This window comes from Arachis stenosperma, chromosome 1 (assembly GCF_014773155.1).
Source record: "Arachis stenosperma cultivar V10309 chromosome 1, arast.V10309.gnm1.PFL2, whole genome shotgun sequence".
NCBI lineage: Eukaryota > Viridiplantae > Streptophyta > Magnoliopsida > Fabales > Fabaceae > Arachis > Arachis stenosperma.
In genome coordinates, this window is record NC_080377.1 from 8,444,375 (window position 1) to 8,467,808 (window position 23,434).

At 32.6% G+C, this 23,434-nt stretch overlaps 1 protein-coding gene and 1 long non-coding RNA gene across 3 annotated transcripts; both read right to left on the minus strand.

Moving 5' to 3' along the window:
- Nucleotides 1-245: 245 nt before the first annotated feature.
- Nucleotides 246-9,501, minus strand: LOC130971301 (nardilysin-like). Of its 2 annotated transcripts, XM_057897100.1 has the most exons (19): nt 8,979-9,501; nt 8,475-8,550; nt 8,295-8,341; nt 7,139-7,251; nt 6,077-6,150; nt 5,848-5,943; nt 5,625-5,744; nt 5,094-5,327; nt 4,480-4,628; nt 4,044-4,200; nt 3,650-3,802; nt 3,097-3,476; nt 2,455-2,604; nt 2,158-2,340; nt 1,557-1,760; nt 1,348-1,454; nt 1,036-1,189; nt 751-872; nt 246-657 (listed from the first exon to the last, which is right to left on the minus strand). In XM_057897100.1, the coding sequence occupies exons 1-19, from the start codon at nt 9,300-9,302 to the stop codon at nt 414-416; spliced, it is 3,087 nt and encodes a 1,028-aa protein (XP_057753083.1). In that variant the 5' UTR covers nt 9,303-9,501; the 3' UTR covers nt 246-413. The 2 variants fall into 2 exon arrangements, with proteins under 2 accessions (XP_057753083.1, XP_057753084.1); XM_057897101.1 differs by lacking the exon at nt 8,979-9,501 and having other exon boundaries at nt 7,139-7,243; nt 8,475-8,512.
- Nucleotides 9,502-14,761: 5,260 nt separating this feature from the next.
- Nucleotides 14,762-15,189, minus strand: LOC130960769 (uncharacterized). Its single transcript, XR_009079239.1, has 3 exons — nt 15,126-15,189; nt 14,918-15,025; nt 14,762-14,802 (listed from the first exon to the last, which is right to left on the minus strand). It is a non-coding gene; the product is annotated as an uncharacterized LOC130960769 (long non-coding RNA).
- Between the last annotated feature and the right edge of the window lie 8,245 nt (nt 15,190-23,434).

A 23,434-nucleotide genomic window follows, 5' to 3' on the forward strand; every position in this document is an offset into this window, starting at 1 on the left:
TGAAGGAGAAAGAAAACGAAAAGAGGAGAAGAAATTTCAATAAAAAAAAGAGGGAGGAAGAGAAGAAAAAGAGACACAGAGAAAGAAGAAGAAGAAGAAGAAGAAGAAAAAGAGGAAGAGGAAGAAGAAGAGGAAGCACGGAAAAAGAAGAAGAAGAAAAAGAGGCACAAAAAAAAACGTGAAACGGCATGAATAAATCGCGTGTAAGGGAGTTGCAACACGTTTTAGTGGATTAGGCATTAATAAACTTGTAATAGTTACAAGCCCTAATCGCTTGTATACTGAACTTTCCCCATTCCAAAATATTATTGATCAATAAATAATTCGCACATAAATGTAATTTACACTTAAAAAACAAAGGCTCTCAAATCTGAATGGTACTTCATGAGTTCAAAAATGCATATCTTCAGGTTTTAACAAAGATTTGGATAAAACTCGGATGACATTTTAAATGAAGCTGGATCTTTTATGGCTTGCACAGTTTCAGGCAGTGCAACATCATCTTCAAACTTTGTGTTGCAGCCCCATAACCGAATGAGAAGTCGCCGACACTTCGGAGACGACTGTCTGAAATATGTCCGGTACCACTCAACAACATCTTGCTTGCTTATGTTCTTCAATTCTTCTGCTTCCTTCTTTGATATATCAAAGATATACCTGAAAATCAATATTCTTTGTTATCATTTCTTCAAGGTTGGTCTTCCGTACTCATCATCCACAAACTTATTATATAACTAAATGTAAAATAACCTTTTATCAACAATCTGACTCCACAATCGATTGCTTTCGTAGTTAAGCGAATGGTCTTTCTCAAGCAGTTTTGCCATTAACCCACTTTTGTAATTCTCAAAGGAATCATCATCAAGCCCATCCTGCAGTCACATATAATTCCTTAGAACACAAGTCTTTTAATTTGGAAAATAGTGGAGTGTGCTTACAATTTCTTGAGCACCCAAATCATGTCAAATTTAATGCAATTCATGAGGGAGCCATTAGTCTCAGAACAAGGAGATAGAAGGAAACAGGAATACTAACCAACAATTCTTCAACACCATCTATGAAGTTGTCAATTCTACCTTGCACGTAAATTGGGTCGTACTCAGATGATTGAACACAGAAACAAAACCCAAAAATACGGTACGTTAACCGTAGGCTACATTCGACAACATAACCAAGCTGCTCTTTTGTCCTGTATCCAGATACACACAAATAAATAAACAAATAAAGATAAATAAAGAAACAAATATAAATACAACCCATAAAAAGCCATGGAAAGTGAAAACATATTTTTGTTAACAAATGTTAGACGGTCAAATGCAAGAAACTAAAATAGCATTCAATAGTCACCTCAGCTGATTGAAAAGCGGCTCGTCCACAATTTCTTCAAAAAGATCAATTAAAGCTTTCAATTTGATTGATCCCAACCCAAGATCTTGCTCAATTTGAAAATATAGCTGCATGAATACCAAATTAAGAAACAGGAGAAGTTTGTTAGAAATTTCAAAAAACAATTATCCATGAAAAACGACAAACAAAAATAATCCAACTGAAATTACCTCAACCACAGAATTCTTTTCTGACTTGTTCTTTACACTAACATCTCTAACTAGATTGGCACTGGATGGAAGGCAAATAACGCGTTCAGCGTGCCTCAGCTCAATGGGAAGTGGATTTACTATAAAGTTCGTCTTAAATATATTTGATATGTTAATTGCTTCTTCTTCTGAAATATTTCCATGGCATAGACCCTCAATGTATAGCTGTCCAAAGTTGATGTAAAGGAATAAATTTCAAACAATTTATTGATATAAACTAGAGAACTATAATATATCATGGAACTCATGTTTAAAAACCAAGTAATTAAAAACTAATAAACAAAGAACAAGCTACCAAGAAGTAGCTATTTTCTTGTAAATGTAAGCATTATCAAGCTGAGACATGAGATTCTCATACACACAAACAGAACAAGTGCATCAAACAAAGTAGTTATATTAAGTTTAGGGTTTAGGGTTTAAGGATATAATAACACTTCCCATGCATGTATTTTTTGAAAACATTATTCTTTTTTACAAGAAATAAAATAAAATAAAACTTGACAATAAAAGACTGTAAAATAGTCCAAACAATAACATATAAGATTAAATACTTCATGCCTACCTCGGAGCGAAGTTCAGGGATAAATGCAATCAAATCATCAAGAAATAAATCATTTAGATGATGCAGCTTCTCCTCAATGTCATAAAAGCTCTGGCACAAAACTTGCAATCTCAAATATGCCGAATGATTTAAAGGCTTCATGTTGGTATTCTTCAAAGTTCTCTTCATGTCTTCTTTTATAACCTGAACAATAATGATTGGTTCATTATAATCAACAAAGCAAACAGAACTATGAAACAGGGCAAAAAGGATAACATAGACATTTTGATAAGAGATAAAAGGAAATATGTGATGTACCTCAAATCGATCGCCAGTAGGAATAAAGGATCTAGCTACTGATAAAACTTTAGATAAGAGAATGGGAAGCTTCTCATTGAAACCATAGACCTTCAGTTCCAGTTTGTCGCCAACATAGGAGACAGAAGTTTCTAACTTTGCAATACTAGCCTGCACACATAGACACGTGTTGTATAAAGTCCTTTAAAAATAAGATTGAAGTAACTACATTCACCAACAGTTTCTTAGATTGCCTAAGATGATTTAATTTTAACTCGAGCCAACTCTTATGATACAAAAATTTGCACATATAAACTAGCAGATGATATTTTGGGAAGCTGGAATGAAAAAAAAAAACAAAGTAATTAGTTAGGAGTTTGAATAGTCAGTTAAGAGTGGAAGCCTCTCTCTTATAAAGATACCTTTTTTCTCAATTAATCAGTTTACATGCTTAAGGTATGAAGCTATGTAGTAAATAGAATTACCTAGTGAATCTATTCAGAAACAAAAACGTACGAAGGACAGAAATCCTCCAAACAAGAGAGAAGTAAACAAATAACCGAAACAACAGAAAATTTCTGAATGAGCAACATGTTTTGATGGAGGATATATAATATAGACGAATGGCTCTACTTTTAGTGTCAAGCAAGACAGACGATTAACCTGATATATGACTTCATTCAACTCATCTTTAAGAAGAAGAATGAACAATTCAGACAACACACAACTCCGGGCATTAGCATATCCACCCTTCAAGTTGATCCGAAAATATGTATTGGCACGAGGAACTTTGAAAGTACTATCCAACTTGTACCAGAATTTGATCAATGCTTCATCAACTATACATCTAGGAGAAGTTGAATTTGCAAACTCATCACATGTGTCACCAGAACGTATAGAAAAATCACTTGGAATGAACTCATTTTTTGATGGAAGATGTAGTGAGGCCTCAATTTCTGGAGGATTTCTCCATAACTCCATTAAATCTTGAGCAATGTCTTCTTCAACATAACGTGAACCAAACCAAGGTTCACATTGGACATCTGCAAATTAGCACCATCAAGTTGTTCAATCATCATGATGGAAATATAACTTCCAGATATATTTTGTTAACAATTGAGTTTAGTTATCAATTCCCAATGGTTCAACATAACAGATTAACAGTGAAAGAAATAAATAGAAGTGCCAACTAGCCAAAGGTGAAAAGATAACTCACGTTCCGACTTAAGGAACAACTTCGAAACAACATCTACTCTCATGTTTTCTGGAATGAAGAAACCAAGAAGTTGCTTTATCAATTGTTCGTCCCAAGTCTGGTAAACATATTCACCATATATGACATGCTCTGGCGGATAAAAGAGTAAATTTTCTGCACAAAAAAATAATTCAAATAAGCCAGAAAAATATAACAAATCTGCATAGGAAGTATCTAAACTTTCAAAATATATTGTAATTGGGTTGAAAGCATAACAAATAAATATTCAGTTTTTGCTATAAACACAAACTGACAGCAATTTTTTTTAATCTTCTATCATATGTTGCATTTTCTCTATATCCTATTGATTAACAAACGACTTAAGAAAACAACTCCAAGCAGATAAATTAGAAACCTGAGAGTTCAGCAGCATAATCATCTTGTGGTTGCTCTTCTGCAAATCTAAAATCCATTTTTCCAATGCTTTGAAGTTCTTTGAATATCCATTCTTGTGGAGGAATTTGATGCAATAACTTCAGGTATTGATAGACAAAGCCAATGATATCAAAGATCTGGGAAGTGAAATCAAAGTTAAGCCATATTGAAGAGAAGTAATTTGTAGAAACTGGAAAGCATAAGCTGATCTGAATGATCACACAAGTTAATTTACCCATCAACTGGTCAATACTGTTTTCACACTAGTCTATTGACTGAAAAATTTTAATCCAATATAATAATAATAATAAAGCTGAAATTGAAATAAATCTTATGTTTGAGGGCCCACTAAACACACTACTTGCTCTTACTCTCTTCTATCTGAAAGGCCATACAAGTGATGAGATTATGATCACCTTTTCAACACCAGAGTCAGTGAGGTTTATGGACACAACAAAGATATAAGCTATAGTTGACCGATAAGTTCCTTCATCCCCAACACCGGCAGAGAGAGATGTAGCCCAACCTTTAGCCTTGAGAAAGGAAAGCAAGCTTCCCTTGCCCTCTGAAAGGTTGATTATGTTATTGTTAATGAAAGCCGCACAAGAAAATGTCCAGACTTAGATTTTAGATAAAAATATAGATTGACAAAATGAGAAGTAAAACTTCCATTGGAAAACAAAAGTAGAGATCATAAAAAGGAAATTGTGATGAAAGAATGAGAAAAACATATCATCAAAATCATATACCAAAACCACTTTCCATTGCATGTAAAGTGGTTAAGCTCTTAAACATAGTAACTTCTACAGATATGAAAAAAATCCTATTGCAGAAAACAAATTTTCATAATAATTTTAAGTTGGAACAAAAACTGGTGAAGATGTATATACACAAACAGAAGACTGGCTTTTGCTTAAGATGCAAAAAAATACATGACAACAGATACAAGCATATACAAAGTTATAAAGTATGCAGTCTTAACTGTCAAGTATCACTGTATCAGCTATTCATCCATAATGAGATATCTTACCATGCCCAAGAAGATGAGCTAAATAATCCTGCGGTTTCTTCAAATACTCCTGGTGTAGACAGGGAAGTGTCCACAATAAGTCGAGGATATGAACATCTTTGACAGCTTCTAGCCAGTAAACTTTACCAGATTTCCAAATAGGACCTTCTGCACTGAACTTGGGGTTCACTTGAGGACCCTTTCTGATAGCACCAAATAATTCCGCAACCCAACTCTCAAGCACATCAAGAGGGTCTACACATTTATACATAAAGCACATCACTATAAAGAATAAACATACCAGCATATATTGGTCTCAATCCTAATCCTGGCGTGAGTTGTTAAAACAAATAAATCTCATTTTTGTAGAAGATAAATCTATGATGAATCTAATCTTGAGACTAGTATAATTATTTCTCAACTATTAATAAATGTATAAGTGGGAATGGAAAAAAAAAACTAAGCACCTTATTATTGCTGGAAGAAACACATTACTAAAATAAAATTGTAAAACTTTAAATTGAATAATGGTGTAGGTAAGTAGGAATTCACCTCCACCAATAACAACAAGCTTCATTAATCCACCATGGTAATAATCTTTGTATAGTTTGAATATTTGCTCCCGCAAATTAACACCCTTCTCCATAGCATCAACCAAGCTCTTCTTATTGCCTTCATGTACATGGAAAAGAAATGAAATAGTAATTTAATTATACAAAGAAATCTAAATATCTAATTGACCATGTAATAGATGAACAACACTTTTACGGCATACCCCAAAAGAATCTGTTTAAAGGATGACCAACAGCAGAAGTATGGCATTGAAGTTGTTGAAGACGGCAAGCATCGCTTTGCAAAGCCTGGTTAAATTCTATGTTCAGTTTTGTATACCATTATGGTATACCAAAAACATTATCAGCAAACTGCAGATAAGGAAATCTGAGCGCTTTCTAGAATCATAATTAAAGTGAAAATCTGCATAATTGGATTATAATGAGACATACCTGAATCTACTGCCTGTACTTCTCGCTCCATGGCCTCCATTTTTACAAGAGGTGAAATAAAGAACTGAGAAAATCTGATAAGAGAAGAAAGACCAAAACAAAAGTTTAAAAAGAAGTCTAGCATACCTATCAAGAGGATTGAAAATTCCAAGGACCTCATAAAATTATCAAAATTGAATCATTAGATTCATTTAGCTATGTTTAAGTGCAATAAAAACAACGAATATTGATAATAAAAATATTATAACCCAAATCACCAGAAAATGTTTTACCAAGAAAAATGAGATGAATAAAATAATCAGTATGTAGAATAAAGATCACTAGATTTTATGTCTATAGTCTTGTATTTTAACAAACATTGAGGAGGGATATTGATTCTTATGTCCGTCTATAGCAAGTCTTGTGGGATAGGATTAGGTGTTTTGTTTAGAGGGGTAATCTCTTTGATATGTAGAAAGTAGAGTAGAGAACTTTGTACTTTTGATGCACTCTGTTAATCTCAATTTTTTCATTGAGGATATCTTGTCCTCTACCCTCTATGTAATGTTTTGTTCTATGTTTTCAAACAAATGATGTCAACAATTTGATAGGATTTGAATCCTCTAAATTTTGGATTTTACTTTAGAGGGTAAAGTGTGATCTCTCATCATTTATTTCATAGGTGGGACAAAGAGAAAATATGAGAGAGAAACTATTCAAGGGTGAAAGATCACACTTTATTCTCTAAAGTAGAAATTCAAAATTTAGAGGATCCAAATTCAATTTGATAAATAGTAGAGGATTCTTTAACAGAAATGTCCTGTTAACTTCTATTAAACTGCATTTGCTAAAAGCTATGCATGATCAACAGATACAATATGGATTCACGCACAGTTCACAACCAATGCATGATCAACATATACAATATGGATTTACATACAATTCACAACCGGCATCACAAGATGAAATTCAAGTTCAAATTTTAAGGTAAGAATTGGGAAGAGCCTTTATGCAAAAATGGATGCATAACAAAGTGCAATAGACAGGACTTTTCATGTCCTCACAACGGAAAGCAAGATTTACCTTCTCAAGGCACCCTTCAAAAACTCTGGCTTTACTTCAAAATGGTAGCATGTATGTTCAGTCTCTGTATATGCATTTGAGGAGCCACCGTGCTTGGATAAATAGCTATCATACTAGCAATAAAAACAGTCAAGCTGCTAGGCAAATTAACTGCACGTTGTAGTCTTGGAACAAATTACAAGGTGTACACTTACGTTACATTCAAAGAAATGAATCAAATTAATGCTAATTAATTTTGGCCTTTTTAAGTTTGATGAAAGTACAAAAAAGGGACTATGCTACGTGTCACCAAAATCAGCCACTAAAGTCAGCCACCAGTATAAAATACATGTCGGAATACAAATACAGGTTGAAAATAAATTAAATCACACATGTATTTATACACAAATACATTGGTGGCTAATTTTAGTGGCTGATTTTGGTGTACGAATAGCATTTTTGAAAAAAAAAAAAGAAGCTAAGATTAAAAACACTTCATGGATAGCTTTTTTTTGGGATTGTTTTTTTTCTCTTATAATGAGGATTTTTTATTTATTCATCATCCTGTCTTCATGATATTCTTCATTTATTAAAAATAAATAAATGAAGTTGGCTGAGCTGGGCCAAGTTGCAAAAGATGCTTGAGGGATCATTTAGACCAAAAACATGAGGGATAGAATATATTGAAGCTTGAGGGATCACTTAGACAAAAACAAAAAAAATGAGGGGAGAAAGCCCCAAAGGACATAATTTTGAATTTCACACGAATTTTTTATTTATTCGTTGATGCTTTGGAAGGAACCCTAACAGACAATGTGGTATTCATTTAATTAATGCGACAATTGCTTACAGCCAAAATCCTGCATGCCCTTATATATATATACAATACATTCTTCCACCCAAGGCTTCATATAAGCGCAAAATAAAGGGAAAAGAAAAAGGACATTATAATGCAAAATTAACATTAATTCTACAATATTATGGCATAACAGGCAACAACAAGTCTTTACGCTACAGTTCTATCTCCTCTAAACCAATTTTCTTAACCAACACAAACATATTCTAGATAAAATTATTTGATCCTTTAGTTCGGCAAAATCATAAATGCATACTTCCCCAAATATAGGGAGGAAACGAGATAAATTCAAATGCATGACAAGACAAGACCCAAACTGACCTCGTTTTCATCCGGGAATTCTTCACTCCCCATGAAGAGCATGTGCTCTGTAAACCAATTACAAAAATGGTAACTTCAAGAAATCGAAAAGCTTCCTCTTGGAGCTAGGACGTCTCTAGAAGGAACTGGTTAAAAGAATGAAATGTTTTACAAATATAATGTAAAATATAACTTCCAAACCTAGAAAATGTGCCAGTCCCTGTGCTTCAAAAGGATCCGAAAAGCTGCCAATTCCTACACACATGGCTGCTGCCGCCTGCTACAACAAAAATCACAAGTCTTACCGCATTCATATTGAAGTACAAAACCATGATATACACAAGTAACACAACTCAGCATCATATCAAGCCATAAAAGTGCTTATTTTTTAGAGTAAAAGAGCATTGCAACTAACTCCACCATAAACTTTTACACAAGTATGCATGCCACAATCTCAATTGATAATCCATCCTTCAAATAACCTTTAATCTAGAGTTCTAGACCCTTTGGTATTAAGCATTATAGATCATAATCAGATATTTCACACATAATCATACCCTAACCTTGCCAACTACTTTCCCTATATAAAGTAAAAAAGTAACAATCCACTAACCTAGTTCAAGAACCAAGCAATAAAATTGAAATAGGCAGGACAATGAAAATTTCAAAAATTGCAGCAATTTTCAACTTCATATAAGCAAAAACCTTTTTAGTCTGAGCAGCAGCATCCTTATTCCCATCTATATCCATTCCAGTTTCTTCTCCTTCCTCTTCTTCTTCTTCTTCATCATCTTCTTCGTCTTCTTCATCTTCTTCATCTTCATCTTCATCTTCACCTTCATCATCATCTTCTTCATGTTCATCTTGGAGAGGACCTTGAGGGAAAATCTCGGGATCGTGAACAATCAAAGCTTGAAGTCCGTTAGAGAGGTGTAAGAGGCGGTAAAAACGACGGTCGTTAGGGGACTTGAAAACGACGTCGTCAGAAGAGAAAGTTACAAGAGCAGGATTAGAAGCTTCGATGACCATTGTATGAATGTTGGTGGTTCGTGGTTTGAGTTGGTTGGAATTGGAACAGAAAGAACGAAGAAAGGAAGAAGCAGTGTGAAATGGTGAGAGTGAAAGAGAAGAAGTAGTCTTTAAGCTCAGAACCCGCAACTCGCAACCCCAAAATGTGTTATAAGCCAGTGCGGCGGCTCTTGGGCTTCTCTTTTTTCCCTCTACTCGGTGTTAATAGGCCTAAGGCACCAACCAAGGCCATGTTTGGATAATTATATCCTAATCCTAAATCCAAAATTTTTTAATTTGGATGCCAAAGCTATACCCAATTACTTGTATGATATGAAAATTCTAAGTAATAATTTAATTAAAAACTAAAATAAATAATTAATTTAATATGAAAAACCAATCTTTTTGTCACTTCGAGGTTCGAGCTTTCTTTTATCACGGCTTTAAAATAGATCTCTTTTTTCAATTTAAAGAATAACTATAGTATTATTGTAATTAATTTATACTTTGTACGTAACAAATCTAATTAATGTACAAATAGCATTGTTCCAATTCACTTTTTTTTTTATAAAAATTAGTTAAATTAAATTGGAGATATTTAACTTTTACAATTCAAATGGGAGGAAGAATCCATCTTTTACATATATACTATTATATCTTGAGTAAAATATTTCACACATAATAAAAATAACAATATAATTAAACTTAAACTATTGTATTTTTTCAAGATAACTTTAATCCTTTTTACTATTTCAAAGTATTTAAAGAGATTGAAAACAAAAAAAAAACATAAAAGTTTTGAAACGAAAAAATAAAATTCTTAATATCTTTACACGATAATTTGACTGTTTCTAAAAACATACATAATTGTTTACATATTATCTTTAACTATTACACATTGTGGTAGTATTTGTTTTGAGGTATTGAGACAGAAATTGAAAGACTGAGACTCAGTATCATGTTTGTTGGTTCAGAGACTGGTATTAAAATTTCTGTCTCCATCTTCAAATTTTCAATATTTCAGTACCTTCAAAAAATAGAGACGTAGGGGACTAAAATTTTTAGAGATTGAGACTGAAACTTTAATAACATTTTATACCTAAAATACCTTCATTTCAATTAATTAATTTCAATTTTACCCTTTGTACAAATTAAATTAGAATTTCATTTTTATTTTAATTTTTGTTTCCTATTTTACACCAAACAGAATACTGAGATTTATTTCAATCTCTGTCTCTTAATCTCTGTCTCTCAGTCTTAGTCTTTTCATCTATGTCTCTCCACCAAACGCTACCTGTAAGTTGTTTTTTACTAAATTAAATTATAATTATTATCTTTCATATACTTTAAACTTTTTTAAACATGATACTGTCAATAAAAGTTAGATATTAAGCACTACATCTATCCATATGCTCATTCGAAATACTATTCAAATATTTTTTAAAAGCAAACTATAGCTCATGTCTAATTGTCAATGGGCTAATATGTTGTGTAACAGGTTTAAGCTATATAAACACTTGATATTCTTATAAATAACATCCTGCATAACATGAAAAAATGAAACTAACAACCATACAACGGACCTAAGCAAGATTATAAATATAAATTAATATAATATCTTTTATGTATTACATAATTTTATATGAATCACATTGAACTTTGAATCTTTTATACATGTAGTATAAATTCTTGAACTACTAATAAAATTATGTATTTTTTTAAAAATAAATTAATAACATTAATATAGTTACACAACATAATTAATACACATTAAAAGAATTTAAAATCTCAAACCATACAAACAATAAATATATTAAGATTTTATATAAAAAAGCAAAATATGAAAGCTTTGTTTTAATTAGTATACCCAATGATTTAATCTTTCAAGAATCATCTTCTCTCATGGAATCTCCCAGCTTCCAAGGCAAATTTAATGGATTATAATGTATTTCAATCCTTAGTATTTGTATGTTTTTCTTTTTGGAATGACTTTTTTTTATATAATTAAAATCATCAAGTTCTCAAACAGCATACAAATTCCATGTTCTGCATCACAGTATAATCTCTAATCACTTTTTAAAACAAAACTATCCAAATCAAAACAAACAAAAATAACAACATAAGTAACAATAAAATCAATAACAAATCAGCTATATTATAGGATTCTACCTATCTCTTCCACTCCATTTGCTTGGATTTCTCTTTCCTTTTTTCATGCATCTCGCCAATATAACACCTCATTCTTCATCTTATCAAAGTTTAAAATCTTATCACTACAAGAAAAATACCCATTCAGGTACACTTGAAAAGTGTAGCTAAAAGTGAAAAAAAATGATGCCTTAGGCTACGGCTACGCTTTTTGGGCTACGGCTACGCTTTTTGAGGTGATTCCTATTCAGTCGTTGCCTATTCTCAAAGGCTACACTTTTCTGCACCAAGAGCTACGCTTTTGGCGTTTGGGAATAGGCTACGCTTTTCAAGTGATGCCGTCCAGGACCAAAGGCTACGCTTTTCAGCTTTCATTTTTTCAGAATAGGCTACGCTTTTCAACACTACTGCATCACTTGTAAAGCGTAGCCACATTGTATACCATAGCTACTTTTTATAACCGTAGCCTTAGATCCCTCTTTTTTTTTTGTATATTATAGCTACTGTATATAAGTGTAGCCTTAGGTCCCTCATTGTTTTTTTTTTATTTTTCTATATATATATATTCTAATAATTTTTTTTTCTAAAACCTAATATTTAGTAATATGATTATGTATATAATCCTATTTTTTTTAATTAAATTAGTTAAAAATTATAAAATAAAAATAAATACATAAAAATACCATACAATATTCTTTAAATAATAAAAATTATCCTTTAACAAAATATATTTATAATGAACTAAAAATATTAGGATGATCATAAATGAGTATTCATACATCTCACACTAAATTAAACATACCCATATCAAAATATACATTAGACCACTTAGGATTTACTACTAATAAACTATAAAAAACCAAAATATTGTATCCTACATAAGTATCTTCTAATAAAAGTTATTAACCTTCTGATAGAAGAGAAAAAAATCTTGTTCTTTAAATATCTTGTTCGACGGAAGATCGTATTTGGGAGATTTCTGGTTCTTCATCTGCCTCAAATCTTGTTCTGTAGGTTCTGGCAACTACAAAAGAAAAAAATCAAAATTATATAACACTTACTAAACCCCTTGAGGCTTAAATTTGAAAGCATACATAGCACAAAAATGGAAAAAAATGAAATTCACAAACAAAATCAGAAACAAGGTAAATAAGTGTATATCATACCAATTCAATGTGACCCTGAGGGAAATAGAAAACTCTGTCTTGAACACGATGGGCATCCATTAATGCCCCTGCACAGCCTCCATAGCTCTTTAAACAAATCATCACCAGCCCCATCTGCCACAAAACAAAACACAAACATGTTGAAAACTTTGCATGGTTTTTTTCAGACCAAAAGTTGGAAACTTTTTTCTCTCATTTTTGCATTAAGCTCTTCCTTAGTAACCTCCATGTTCACAAGGCAAAAAGGGTCATTCACTTCATATTGAAAAATTAAAGGAAAACATTAAAAATGAAGGGTCCCAACAACATTAGTCAATTGCTGAAAGAACACAGACATTACTCTTTTTCAGCTCAACACTCACATTAACCAAACATGGTAACAACAAAACCACATGAAAATAAATAAACAAGTGGGAGATATTAAGCAGAGGAAGAGATATTATTAGATCCATTAAGACTTAAAAGAGTCAACTATCTAAGGTAAAGAGTCAACCATAGTCTCTTGAAACTCAGCTCCAAGATAGCCACTAGAAACATGGAACCAGTTATCCAATAACAAGTAGTTTGCCACAGTACCAGAAATATATAGATAATAATAAGAGACAATCAAGAAGACATGAAAGGAGAGAATGAAGGGCACAGACCTCATTTTGGATCCTGTTGCATAAAGATTCAACCAATTGATTTCTGTCAAATCCCATATTAACCACTTCCTGAAGAAGCTCTTCGTCAATCTGCAAAACCATGATATTGGTGGATTTTGTAAGTGAATAAGTGTGAGTATCAAAATTGTTTAAGGTGGAATTAATGTCAAAAATAAAAACCAGGCAAATTGATAAACATAATGACACTATTCTATTCTTTATCAGAAGGTAAGATAAAGAACAAATATGTTCCTTTTGCTTCACTCAAATTTTAACTCCAGTTGGCACAGTCTCAGAGAAAGAACAAACTTTGAAATGCTTAATTCAATGATAGGAATATTTAGGAACATGAAGCTCAATAGTTGACAATAGTTAATAAATTGCCATGAGCCACGAAAATACTGCAGCATATATAATCCACATGCAACAAAAATAATAAACATGAAATCAGTAAACTACTCTAGACAAATGAATAATAGTCCCCATTAGTACTTGATTTTTGTTTATTAGAACATTACCATTTACCACTACAAAGTAAACTGCTGATTAAGAAAGCAACAATCATTCATATACAGATCTAAGAATCAAGCAGCTCACTGGTCAATAAATATATTATGTAGCCTAACTTATTTGAGAATAAGCATACTCAATGAAAAGGTTTCTACCATTTAATCACCAAATACAGCTAAAATCAATATCTAACTATTCTAACCCTTACCTCTTTGTTGATCAAATACACAAGACTTGTCCCTGTTTTTCTTTTGAGCCCAAACCTTAACCGTTCCAAGAACCAAAATTTTGGTTACATTTCACAAGGCCATTCGACCAAATTAAACACAGAGGAGAGAAAATCACTCACCTCTCTTTGCTTGTGGTGGTAGTTGTGTTAAAAGAAATTGAATAAACTGGAAAAAATGGAGCAAGAGAATTATTAGAATTTTGAATTAGAGGAGAAAAGAAAGAAGATGAAGTCGCTGTCCTCACCTAGCAAAGAAACTCGAAGAACAGTTGGGTGAGTGGAACGCAGCTCCCTCTTAAGCTTCAGTCAGCTCCCTCCTTGGCCATCATTCTCTTTCTCTTGGTGCTATGATTGATGAAGAGCCAAAAACTTGAAGAATGCTCCTGTTTTTGCTCCCTGGTGCTTTGGCTATTCCTTTGTTCCTTGCCCTCTCTCTACTGTCTGTGAATTCATGAGGGAGACAGATGGAGACACAATGTTATGTTATGATTATGGGTATTTTTCTTGTAGTGAGTTCTCCTATGTTATGTTAGATAGATTGAAGAGGAGGTACCTGTCACAAATTTGAACCTATTCCATCAAGGGTGATTTGTTTAATATGCCACTAAACAAGTCAATCGGTATCTAAATAGACATGTTACTTGTGCAACTTGGAAGGAGGAGAAAATTGCAAGCAGAATGCAAACATTCAACTGAGATTAAAGTGCTTGAATAAACTCCAGAAGTACTTACTTGAGAGGATCCTCAGTGCTTTCCCCAACATATGCAACAGCAGCAAAATGCATCACAGCATCAAACTTATTCTCCAAAAATATTTTATTAACCTGGTAACCAGTTAAGTAGAAAATCTTTCTTGGGTATTCTCCACATACATTTCAATCAAAGTTAAATATATGACAACAAAATATTTCTAGTGATGAGGAAAGTGGGTAAGGATACAGATGTCTGATCTCCCAAGTCAGCATATATAAATTGAAGCCTTCCTGGTTCTGGAAATAAATTTTGAAGAACTCTGACGGCACCCATATTTCCTCGTGACAGATTGTCCTGCCAAAAAGGAAAAAACAATGGTATGCCTGTCGCAACCACACTGATAAGTGCATTTGATTTTGTCAGAGAAATATTTCATTTTTATTAATAGACATACTACTATAGTGACACGATAATTTTCCTTCAGAAGCCGAAGCGTAGCATGTGAACCAATGTAGCCTGCACTGCCTGTTACTAAAACATGAGTTACCCCAGGTTCGCGAATGGCAAACTGGAAAAGGGGGAAAACAGAAACGAAAATAATAAATTAGCTTAAATAAATAAAGAAAATTAGCTTTAGAGAAGGCAAACTCCTATATCAGGATAGTTCAAAGAAAGAAGAAAACTATAACTGAAAAATATATATATCTTGTCTTTATAATTTTTTCCTTAAAAACTATCCCCTTTTCTCCTTCTTTTAACTATCTGGCTGACAAAAGTTGTGAATGGTAATTAAACATAATCAAGCTTCACTCTTTATGGACAAAAAATTAAAATAGTTCATATCATTCATCAATTCATCTCTATCAACAATCTACCACTTTTAAGATATCTTTCAAAGGGTAATAATCAAACAGCTATGAAACTATAATGAATATGCACATCTCTGGTGTGGAGGGGACAAAAAAAGGGGAAATAAGCAAAGACATAAAAAGCTCTCAAAGAAAACATGTGTAAGATGACTAGCGATTACCGGACTAGTGGAACTCAAAGATGGAGATTGCTTGATCATGATAATGCATAATGCTATTAATCCAGCAGCAAGAAAAACTTTTCCAAGAAAATTGCCTTTCCTTTTTGGGTCAGCATAATCCAAGCCTAAAAGACAGAAAAACATAAACAGGAGAAATTAAATTGAAGAGGCCACATCTATGATAAGCTTAACAAATCCAATGGCATGAAATAAACTACAGAACTAGACAATGATTCGTCGTAAGCAAAAAGTGAAATTTAAACAAGAAAAAATCAACAAGAACAATAACAAAAATAAGAATAATAATTCAGTTGACACATGGTGAAATTTACATTGGTGATTTTAGTATTGATCTGGCAGTCCACAGATAAATAACACAGAATACAGAAGCTAAAACCCCAATTAAAACCCTAAAACCAAAACCCAAAACCTCCCAAATTTCACAGAACCATCATCATCATCGGGCGCTTACCTCGCTTGTTAGGGATCGATGCTTTGCCTCATTGGAAACCTTGATGCTTCACAGTAGAGCAGAGAAGAGGTCGCTAGAGAGCATACAGTTTCTTTGACACTGCACAGAGAGGGCGAGTGAGAGAGAGCGAGAAGAAAAGAACGAGGCACAAAATGCTTACTTGGTGAGCGCGGTGATGAATGGCAACGGTGAACAAGAGATGAGCCACGACAAATCGAAGGTGAAAACCCTTGAAGAGATGAGCAGCGGCGACGAATCGAAGGAGAAGGTGCGCGAGTTTGTACAGGTAGCGTGAATTGGTGACGAATCAAAGAAAAAATATTCATTAAGCTCAGTATATAACGCAGAGATGAGGGTTACTCGATCGAATTGAAAGGGGAAGGACAATGAGAAGCGCAGAGATAACGCTGGTGAGGGCGGCGCAGCAACGAGGAGGAGGGCGAAGAGGAGCGACAATGAGTGGTGAGTGAGAGGGTTTCTGTAGCGAGAGGGTTTCTTCGCGATGGTAAGCTTTGAAGGGTTTCTTCGATGGTGACAGGGTTTCTGAAAGGGGATTGAGATGAAGGCTGAGATGAAGGCTAAGTGTGAGTTTTGGAGGGACAAAAATTTCACTAAGTGTGTGAGTTTTGCTTTTGGGAAATTAAGGAATAAAATTTATCAATTGTCAAGTTTTTGGCTCTAGAGACATTAGGCATCACTTTTAAAACGCACCCAAAACTTAACAAATAGGCTATCCTTTAAAAGCGTCTCCTTTGATATGAAAAGTGAACCTATAGATATCAACCTACGGCTACGCTTTTTAAGTGATATCTTTAATACCTAAGGCTACGCTTTTTAAATGATGCTGCATTTGTGTATCCTTTTCTCTTATAAAAAGGCAACACAGAGAAAAGCGTAGCCTATTCTATGAATAGGCTACGCTTTTCAAATGTAGCCTAAAAAAAGTTTGGCTGAATGGGTATTTTTCTTGTAGTGTATTTTGAAAAATAATGCTATTTCTTGTTCTTGATATAGTCCATATTGTTACAAAAATAGAGACTCTCATACATTTTTCTCTCTTTGCTATACTCGCCACTGGCCAAGCTTCAAAGCATTGTTTAGTTGTTCCTGACCATATCCAAATTTGTCTCTAAACTCCAATAATGCAGTCCATAAATTTCACACTAACCTGCAAGAAAAGAAAAGCGGTGCATGTTCTCCGTCTCTCCTCTTGGATCATTCGAATCCCTCTCTACTCTCTTTTTTACTAAGTATCCATCCTCAAGCCATTGCGTCCTTATTTCGTGTCTGCCTCTCCTTTTCCCATACTTGACTCCACTATTTTATTTCCCATATTAGCTCCTCAAGTTTTATATTTTTCCCTAAATATCATGTTATTGTTGTTGTTAGGAGACAACCTCTCATGAAATAATTGAAATTACCCGCAAGTAATAAAAGTATAGAACCTTTCGAATTCCAACCATCAAGTGTTAGAGAAGAGTCCGTACATTCTCTACGGGTGAGCTATGTATGGATTCAAGATCTTTGTGCACATAGATCTAGATAATTTTTCTCTCCATTTTAATCACATATCAAACTCATCCTAAAGATAGCAATAAGATTAATGGTACCACATATAGAATGAAAGTTATACCAAAGAGTCTTTGATTGTCTCCACAAGTAAAGCTTGAAAAGAAGTGATTGCCTCCTTTCTTCAAATTTTCACCTGCACCCTTTCCATTTTCAGCTCCTCTCTTTCCTTCCTTTTCCGAAGCTCCCGTTCTCTCTCCCTCAACGTATCTTGTAAATATTTTGAATATAATTAACATGTCAAAAAAGCTTTTCAAAATGAACTGCTGAGTGAACGCCAGGATACAACTAAAGCAATAAATTAACACAAATAATAGATGCAGAGAATCAGCTACATTATTAAAAAAAAAAGTCATCTCTGAGATGTATCACAAAAGTGCTAGAGAAACACATTTATACCGGTCGTTCCTCCTTTTGGCTTTGTTCTCTCATTTTGCAGCATGTTCAGCAGCTTTTAATTTAGATATATACTTATTGAACAAAATCTTCCTATCCTTGTGTCTCACATATTTATATCTTGGGTCATCTCTTAAACAACAGATTTTTCTTTCTAGCTAAAAATACTGTAATCACCGCTGCATTGCAACAAAATCTACGGTTCCTATTTCCTAATCCTCAAAACGAGTTATGATTTCGTTTCCAGTTAGGTTCTGGCTTAAACTGTTTTTTTGGAGGTGAACTTGAGATTCCAGTAATTTTGCATCTTTGCTGAACAATTTTACACAAATGAACAACACTCCTTAAAAGGAAGGCAAAAGTGGATGAACATAATGTACACATTCAATAGTTCAAAAAGTTTACACTTGATACACTAAGACCCAATATTCTTATTCTTCAACTTGATATATTGATTAAAAGTATCAAAAGCAGAAGAAAACTTTTCTAATTTAATAGGAACATATAACCTATCATAGCTCCATCACTATCAATATCACCATGGTTCTTCTACCATTGCTATCATCACCATTCACCAATTTCACGGTGATGTCTTTTACTGCTACATTTTCTTAATTATGTAATCTCAATGTTAAAATTTAAAACTATATTATAATAGCAATGATATTTATCACTATTAGATTAACAAAGATAAATTTCAATTATATTAAGGACATAAGGCTCTATATTCTAAATCAATTATGAAAATAAGAATGAATACTATAAGATAAGTCATATGAACAACTAATATGAATCACCATAATCATTAATTTGAGTATAGGGCCATGCAAAAAAGAGTAGATTTATTACTGCTATCATGCAAATTTAAGTATTCATCAAACAGGGATAGAAATACCAAAGTATGTAAAAGTGAAAAAGTTTATAAACAAACATGAGCATAGAACCATAATAGAAAGGTATAAGTGAAAAATATAGACTATATATTCTTTTGCTATATAAAATGATTCTCACACTAAATAAAATGAAGCAAGAGATGACGACATCAACAACAACATAAGCATAAAAGAACAAAACTTACATTACACGATTTACATAAAGTGTAGTCTTTCTTCCTTTTTTCTTTTTAGTTCATGTCATAGTTGTCGACTTGGTCACTATTTAAAACATGGTATTTTGAGTTTTAACCTGAATCTATGGTTTTGAATGTATAGAAGTAAAAAATTACTGATTTGACATCTATATATTGACAGATGATTTTTATGTATCTTGTCTAAATCTAACTTCATTTTCTTATACTTGTTTATTAAGGTTGCCAATAACTTAGTAACTATTGATAACTATTTTTGGTATAGAGAAGAGTGAAAAAAAAGTGAAAGAGAAAGTGGAGTAAGCCACAAGTAAAATAAGTGCATCACCTACTTCGTTGACTCATATGCACTCATTGACTCACTTACTCTTCTTGACTAAAATTTCTTGATATTTTCTCACACCAATGACATAAACAATAATTGAATTCAGCAAACAATGTACCTAACCAATGACATCAGGTTAACAATTTTCAAGTTTAACTTCTATTAGAATCAATGTCGCATTTATAAGAAATAACTAACTATGTCAGCTTTAGGCAAAATAACAATGATGCACAATATCCAACACAAGTTAAGCATAAGATGGTGATGAAAAGCTTACAAAATTAAAGCAACATTAATAATTGGGTGAGGCAGAAAAAGTTGACTCATTAGAAGATGACATTGTTTTCCACTAATCTACAAATATACTCAGCTGCTGACCTGTCAAAGTCATCTTCCAAAGTCATATTGTATAAAAAAATGTCTGAATAAAATATTTTTACACTCACCTACTTTAAAATTGTCCCACTAAATGGAGATGATTTTGTAAATCAAACAGCACAAGATTTTTTAAATCATACCGATACATATACATCTTTTTTTTCTTTTTCTTGTAATATTTTAAGTTATTGATAAAGCATATTAATTTCAACAACAAACAATGCTCATATATAAAGCACAATCACAAAAACTATAAAAATTCAAAGGTTATCTTCTTCTACTTACAAATTACAATGGCTTCCATTCTTCCTGTCCAAAAGGAATGAAAAATACATAAAAATGTCACAAATCTGAACTAACTCAAAAAAAAGAACATAAAAGAGATTGTTGCAATAAATAAATTTCTATTTTACAATTCTCTAAAACTGCAAAGATATTTTATACCATTTTCATGGGCTAGCAACAATGTTCACACTCCAACTATAACAAAATTTACCACTATTTTCTTAAAACTTACCCGCAATAAATTTTATTGATTTAATTAGGACATACAACTAATCTAGTCAATTGAACCTAAGAGCACAAAAGTTCTCTGAAAGTGCACATTATGAAGATTAAAAGTTTCCACCATAGAAACAATGATATAGTGAAGAAAAAATATAAAAGCATAAAAGGAAAAAGAGCACCACATATGTTAATTCTTAGTTCAGTATCTAACTAAAACTAACTAAAAAAGGATTAAATTCCATCAAACTCAGGCAACCCAAATCACTTTGCCTTGTAAATTGTAATTGTACTTTTTGTATCATGCTCCCTTTTTCAGCTAGTAAAATTATGCAAGTAACACATTTTTCCACAAAAAACATACCGAAAATCATGAATTAGCAAATATCATACATTTTAACAATAAGTTGAAACTCTTGATTCTGATCAGTTATTGAAACACCTCACAAGTACCACTAACACTTTTAACAAATATTGATCATCGGAAGTTGGAGGGGCACAATGAAAAAAAAAACAAAATAACAAAATTTTGAAGAAAATCAAGGATCAGAGAAATAAAAAATCAAATCAAAGTTGAATAACGTATGAAATTGGCGGTATCATAAGCAAGCTAAGATGGGTTCAATTCCTCTACTTTCGCGCCGCGCCAAGGTGGGTTCGATTCCTCACTGCAATCACGTCCCGCCCAAGATAGTTCGACTCCTCTCTCCTATCGCGCTGCTCAGATGAGTTCCTTTCTCTTTTGTTTAGCGCAGCCAAAGTTAGAGAAGTGAATTGAAATTGGTTGTGATGGATTTTGATGGAGGCAGAAGAGAATGTTAAAGAAGCAGGAGATGCTGCTGTAGCTGATTTGTGCAGATTATTCAGTTGATGAACATACTCATCATTTGAATGGATTGATTCCTTTTGCAGAAACTCAAAATCCGAAGAAGGGTATTTGAATTTTTCAATAAAAAATTAAAAATAGAAGAAGAAAGAAAGGATAAGAAAGTAACAGAAATAGAAAAAGGAGTAAAGTAGAGAGCAAGTTTTTACCAACTCCTTTTGACTATTCTCACTAAATTACTTACCTTTTGAATTTTTAAAGTAAAATTTATTTTAAAAAAATTTAAAATACTAAGAAAATAATATGTCAGCACTAACTCTTCTAAGTTTACTAGTATAAAAGATTTATAGCCCCTATATCTTATCTTAGTAGAGTTTAAGTTTTGGAATAGTAACATTTAAATCAAGTAAAAGAGAAATTTGGAGTAAGATATCAACGATCAACGTTTTCTGCCATTAAAATAAAAGTATTTGTCGTCTAAAGAACATAACTTCGTGGCTCTAAAAGAAAGAAAACCCAGTTAATATAAGATTCGTCTCTCACTTCTTACTTTTTTATCACTTCGTGGGATACTAGCATATTTGGAATATTAATTTCAATTTATTTATAGTTATTGCCACTACAAAAAAATAGGATTAAAATGGCGGTTATTTTTGGAAATTACGGCGGTTAGAACCACCATTATTACCAAAAATGGCGCCTTCAAGAAACGCCATTATTCTGGACGCCATTCTGGTTATTATGGCGGTTTTCAAAAAACCGCCGTAATAACCAATGGATAATACGGCGGTTTTTTGAGGGTTAAAATGGTGGTTTATAACCGCCATTATTTCCGTATAAAATGGCGGTTTTTGAATTGTTTAAAATGGCGGCTATAACCGCCGTTTTTATCAGGATGTTGTGGCGGTTTCTAACCGCCATTTTTACCATTATAACCACCATTTTTACCAGGTTATAATGGCATCTTTTGTGTTTAAAATGGCATTTTCTAATCGCCGTTTTTACCAGGTTATAATGGCATCATTTTCGTTTAAAATGGCAGTTTTTAACCGTCGTTTTTACCAGTGTATAATGGCATCATTTTCATTAAAAATGGGAGTTTCTATCTGCCGTTTGTACTTAATTATGATGACAATTTTATGCTTTTTAAAATAAGATTGAAACTACTAATTTAAAGTGATATTTTCGAAACTCACTTAAAAATCTCATAATAACCAAAAGGCATAGCCATAAATCAAACATCATAAGATGATTTTTATTAATTCTTACATGATTCAAAAGTCATAATCCAAGTCATAATTGAAATGTCATAATCCAAAAATAAAGTATCAAAGTAACATTTTTCAATAATACGTCTTAACATATAATCCTTAATATATGTCTTAACATATCAAGCAAGGTCATGCTTCCTTGTTGCTTGCTCCAAAAGACCTACTTCCTAACTCTTCTGGTGATGGAATCTCACTCTCCTGATCCAATCCCTACAACAAAAATATAATTATTATGAGCACAAGAAATGTAAGAAAAAAATCAATTTTGTTCAATCTTAAGCAGCACAAAACTTGCTCTGGAAGTTCTTCTTCCTTTTGTGCCTGTTAAAAAGAACAAAATAGAATCATCAAATAAAATAGTGCTTGCTAAAAAAATTTACTAGAAAGCTTATTGATTCAATGTATGACAGTAATAAGAACACAACACACTACATAATTTTTCTTATTTTTAGAGAAGTGAGTGATGCAAATATAGTCTCTCTCACAAGAAAGTAGAAGAAATATAATTTTTGCAAATATATGGAAGCAATTGAATTAAATAAATAAATATATGGCAGCAGTTAAAATATATAGTCTCTCTCATTCATTTCTTTTAGACAAATAATTTAGTGCAAGTATATGCTTTAAATAAAATGAAGAAATATGGCAGCAATTGAACGATTCTTTATTGAAACTTTACAAACAACAACCACAAAAGGAAGAAGAAATTGTTGCTAGAATGATTTGTCCATAATTTTTCACCTTGATACTATTGCGAAACTGTTCCATTAGCATTACTAAGAAACATGCTAGCAGGATAAGTTGGCAGCTAAAAAAAAGGAAGATAGTTAAATTTTGGCAACTTTTGGCATTAAATATTTCAATTTTAATAAAGATATTACATTATATTTTTTATTATTGGGCCT

What these genes read in the sequence shown, in the direction of transcription:
- LOC130971301 (XM_057897100.1), bottom strand. Translation starts at nt 9,302, where the DNA reads ATGGTCATCGAAGCTTCTAATCCTGCTCTTGTAACTTTCTCTTCTGAC. An exon ending in GGGACTGGCACATTTTCTAG is followed by an intron (nt 8,342 to 8,474) that starts GTTTGGAAGTTA and finishes ATTGGTTTACAG; the next exon opens with AGCACATGCTCTTCATGGGG. An exon ending in TGAATGAAGTCATATATCAG is followed by an intron (nt 2,605 to 3,096) that starts GTTAATCGTCTG and finishes CTATGTGTGCAG; the next exon opens with GCTAGTATTGCAAAGTTAGA.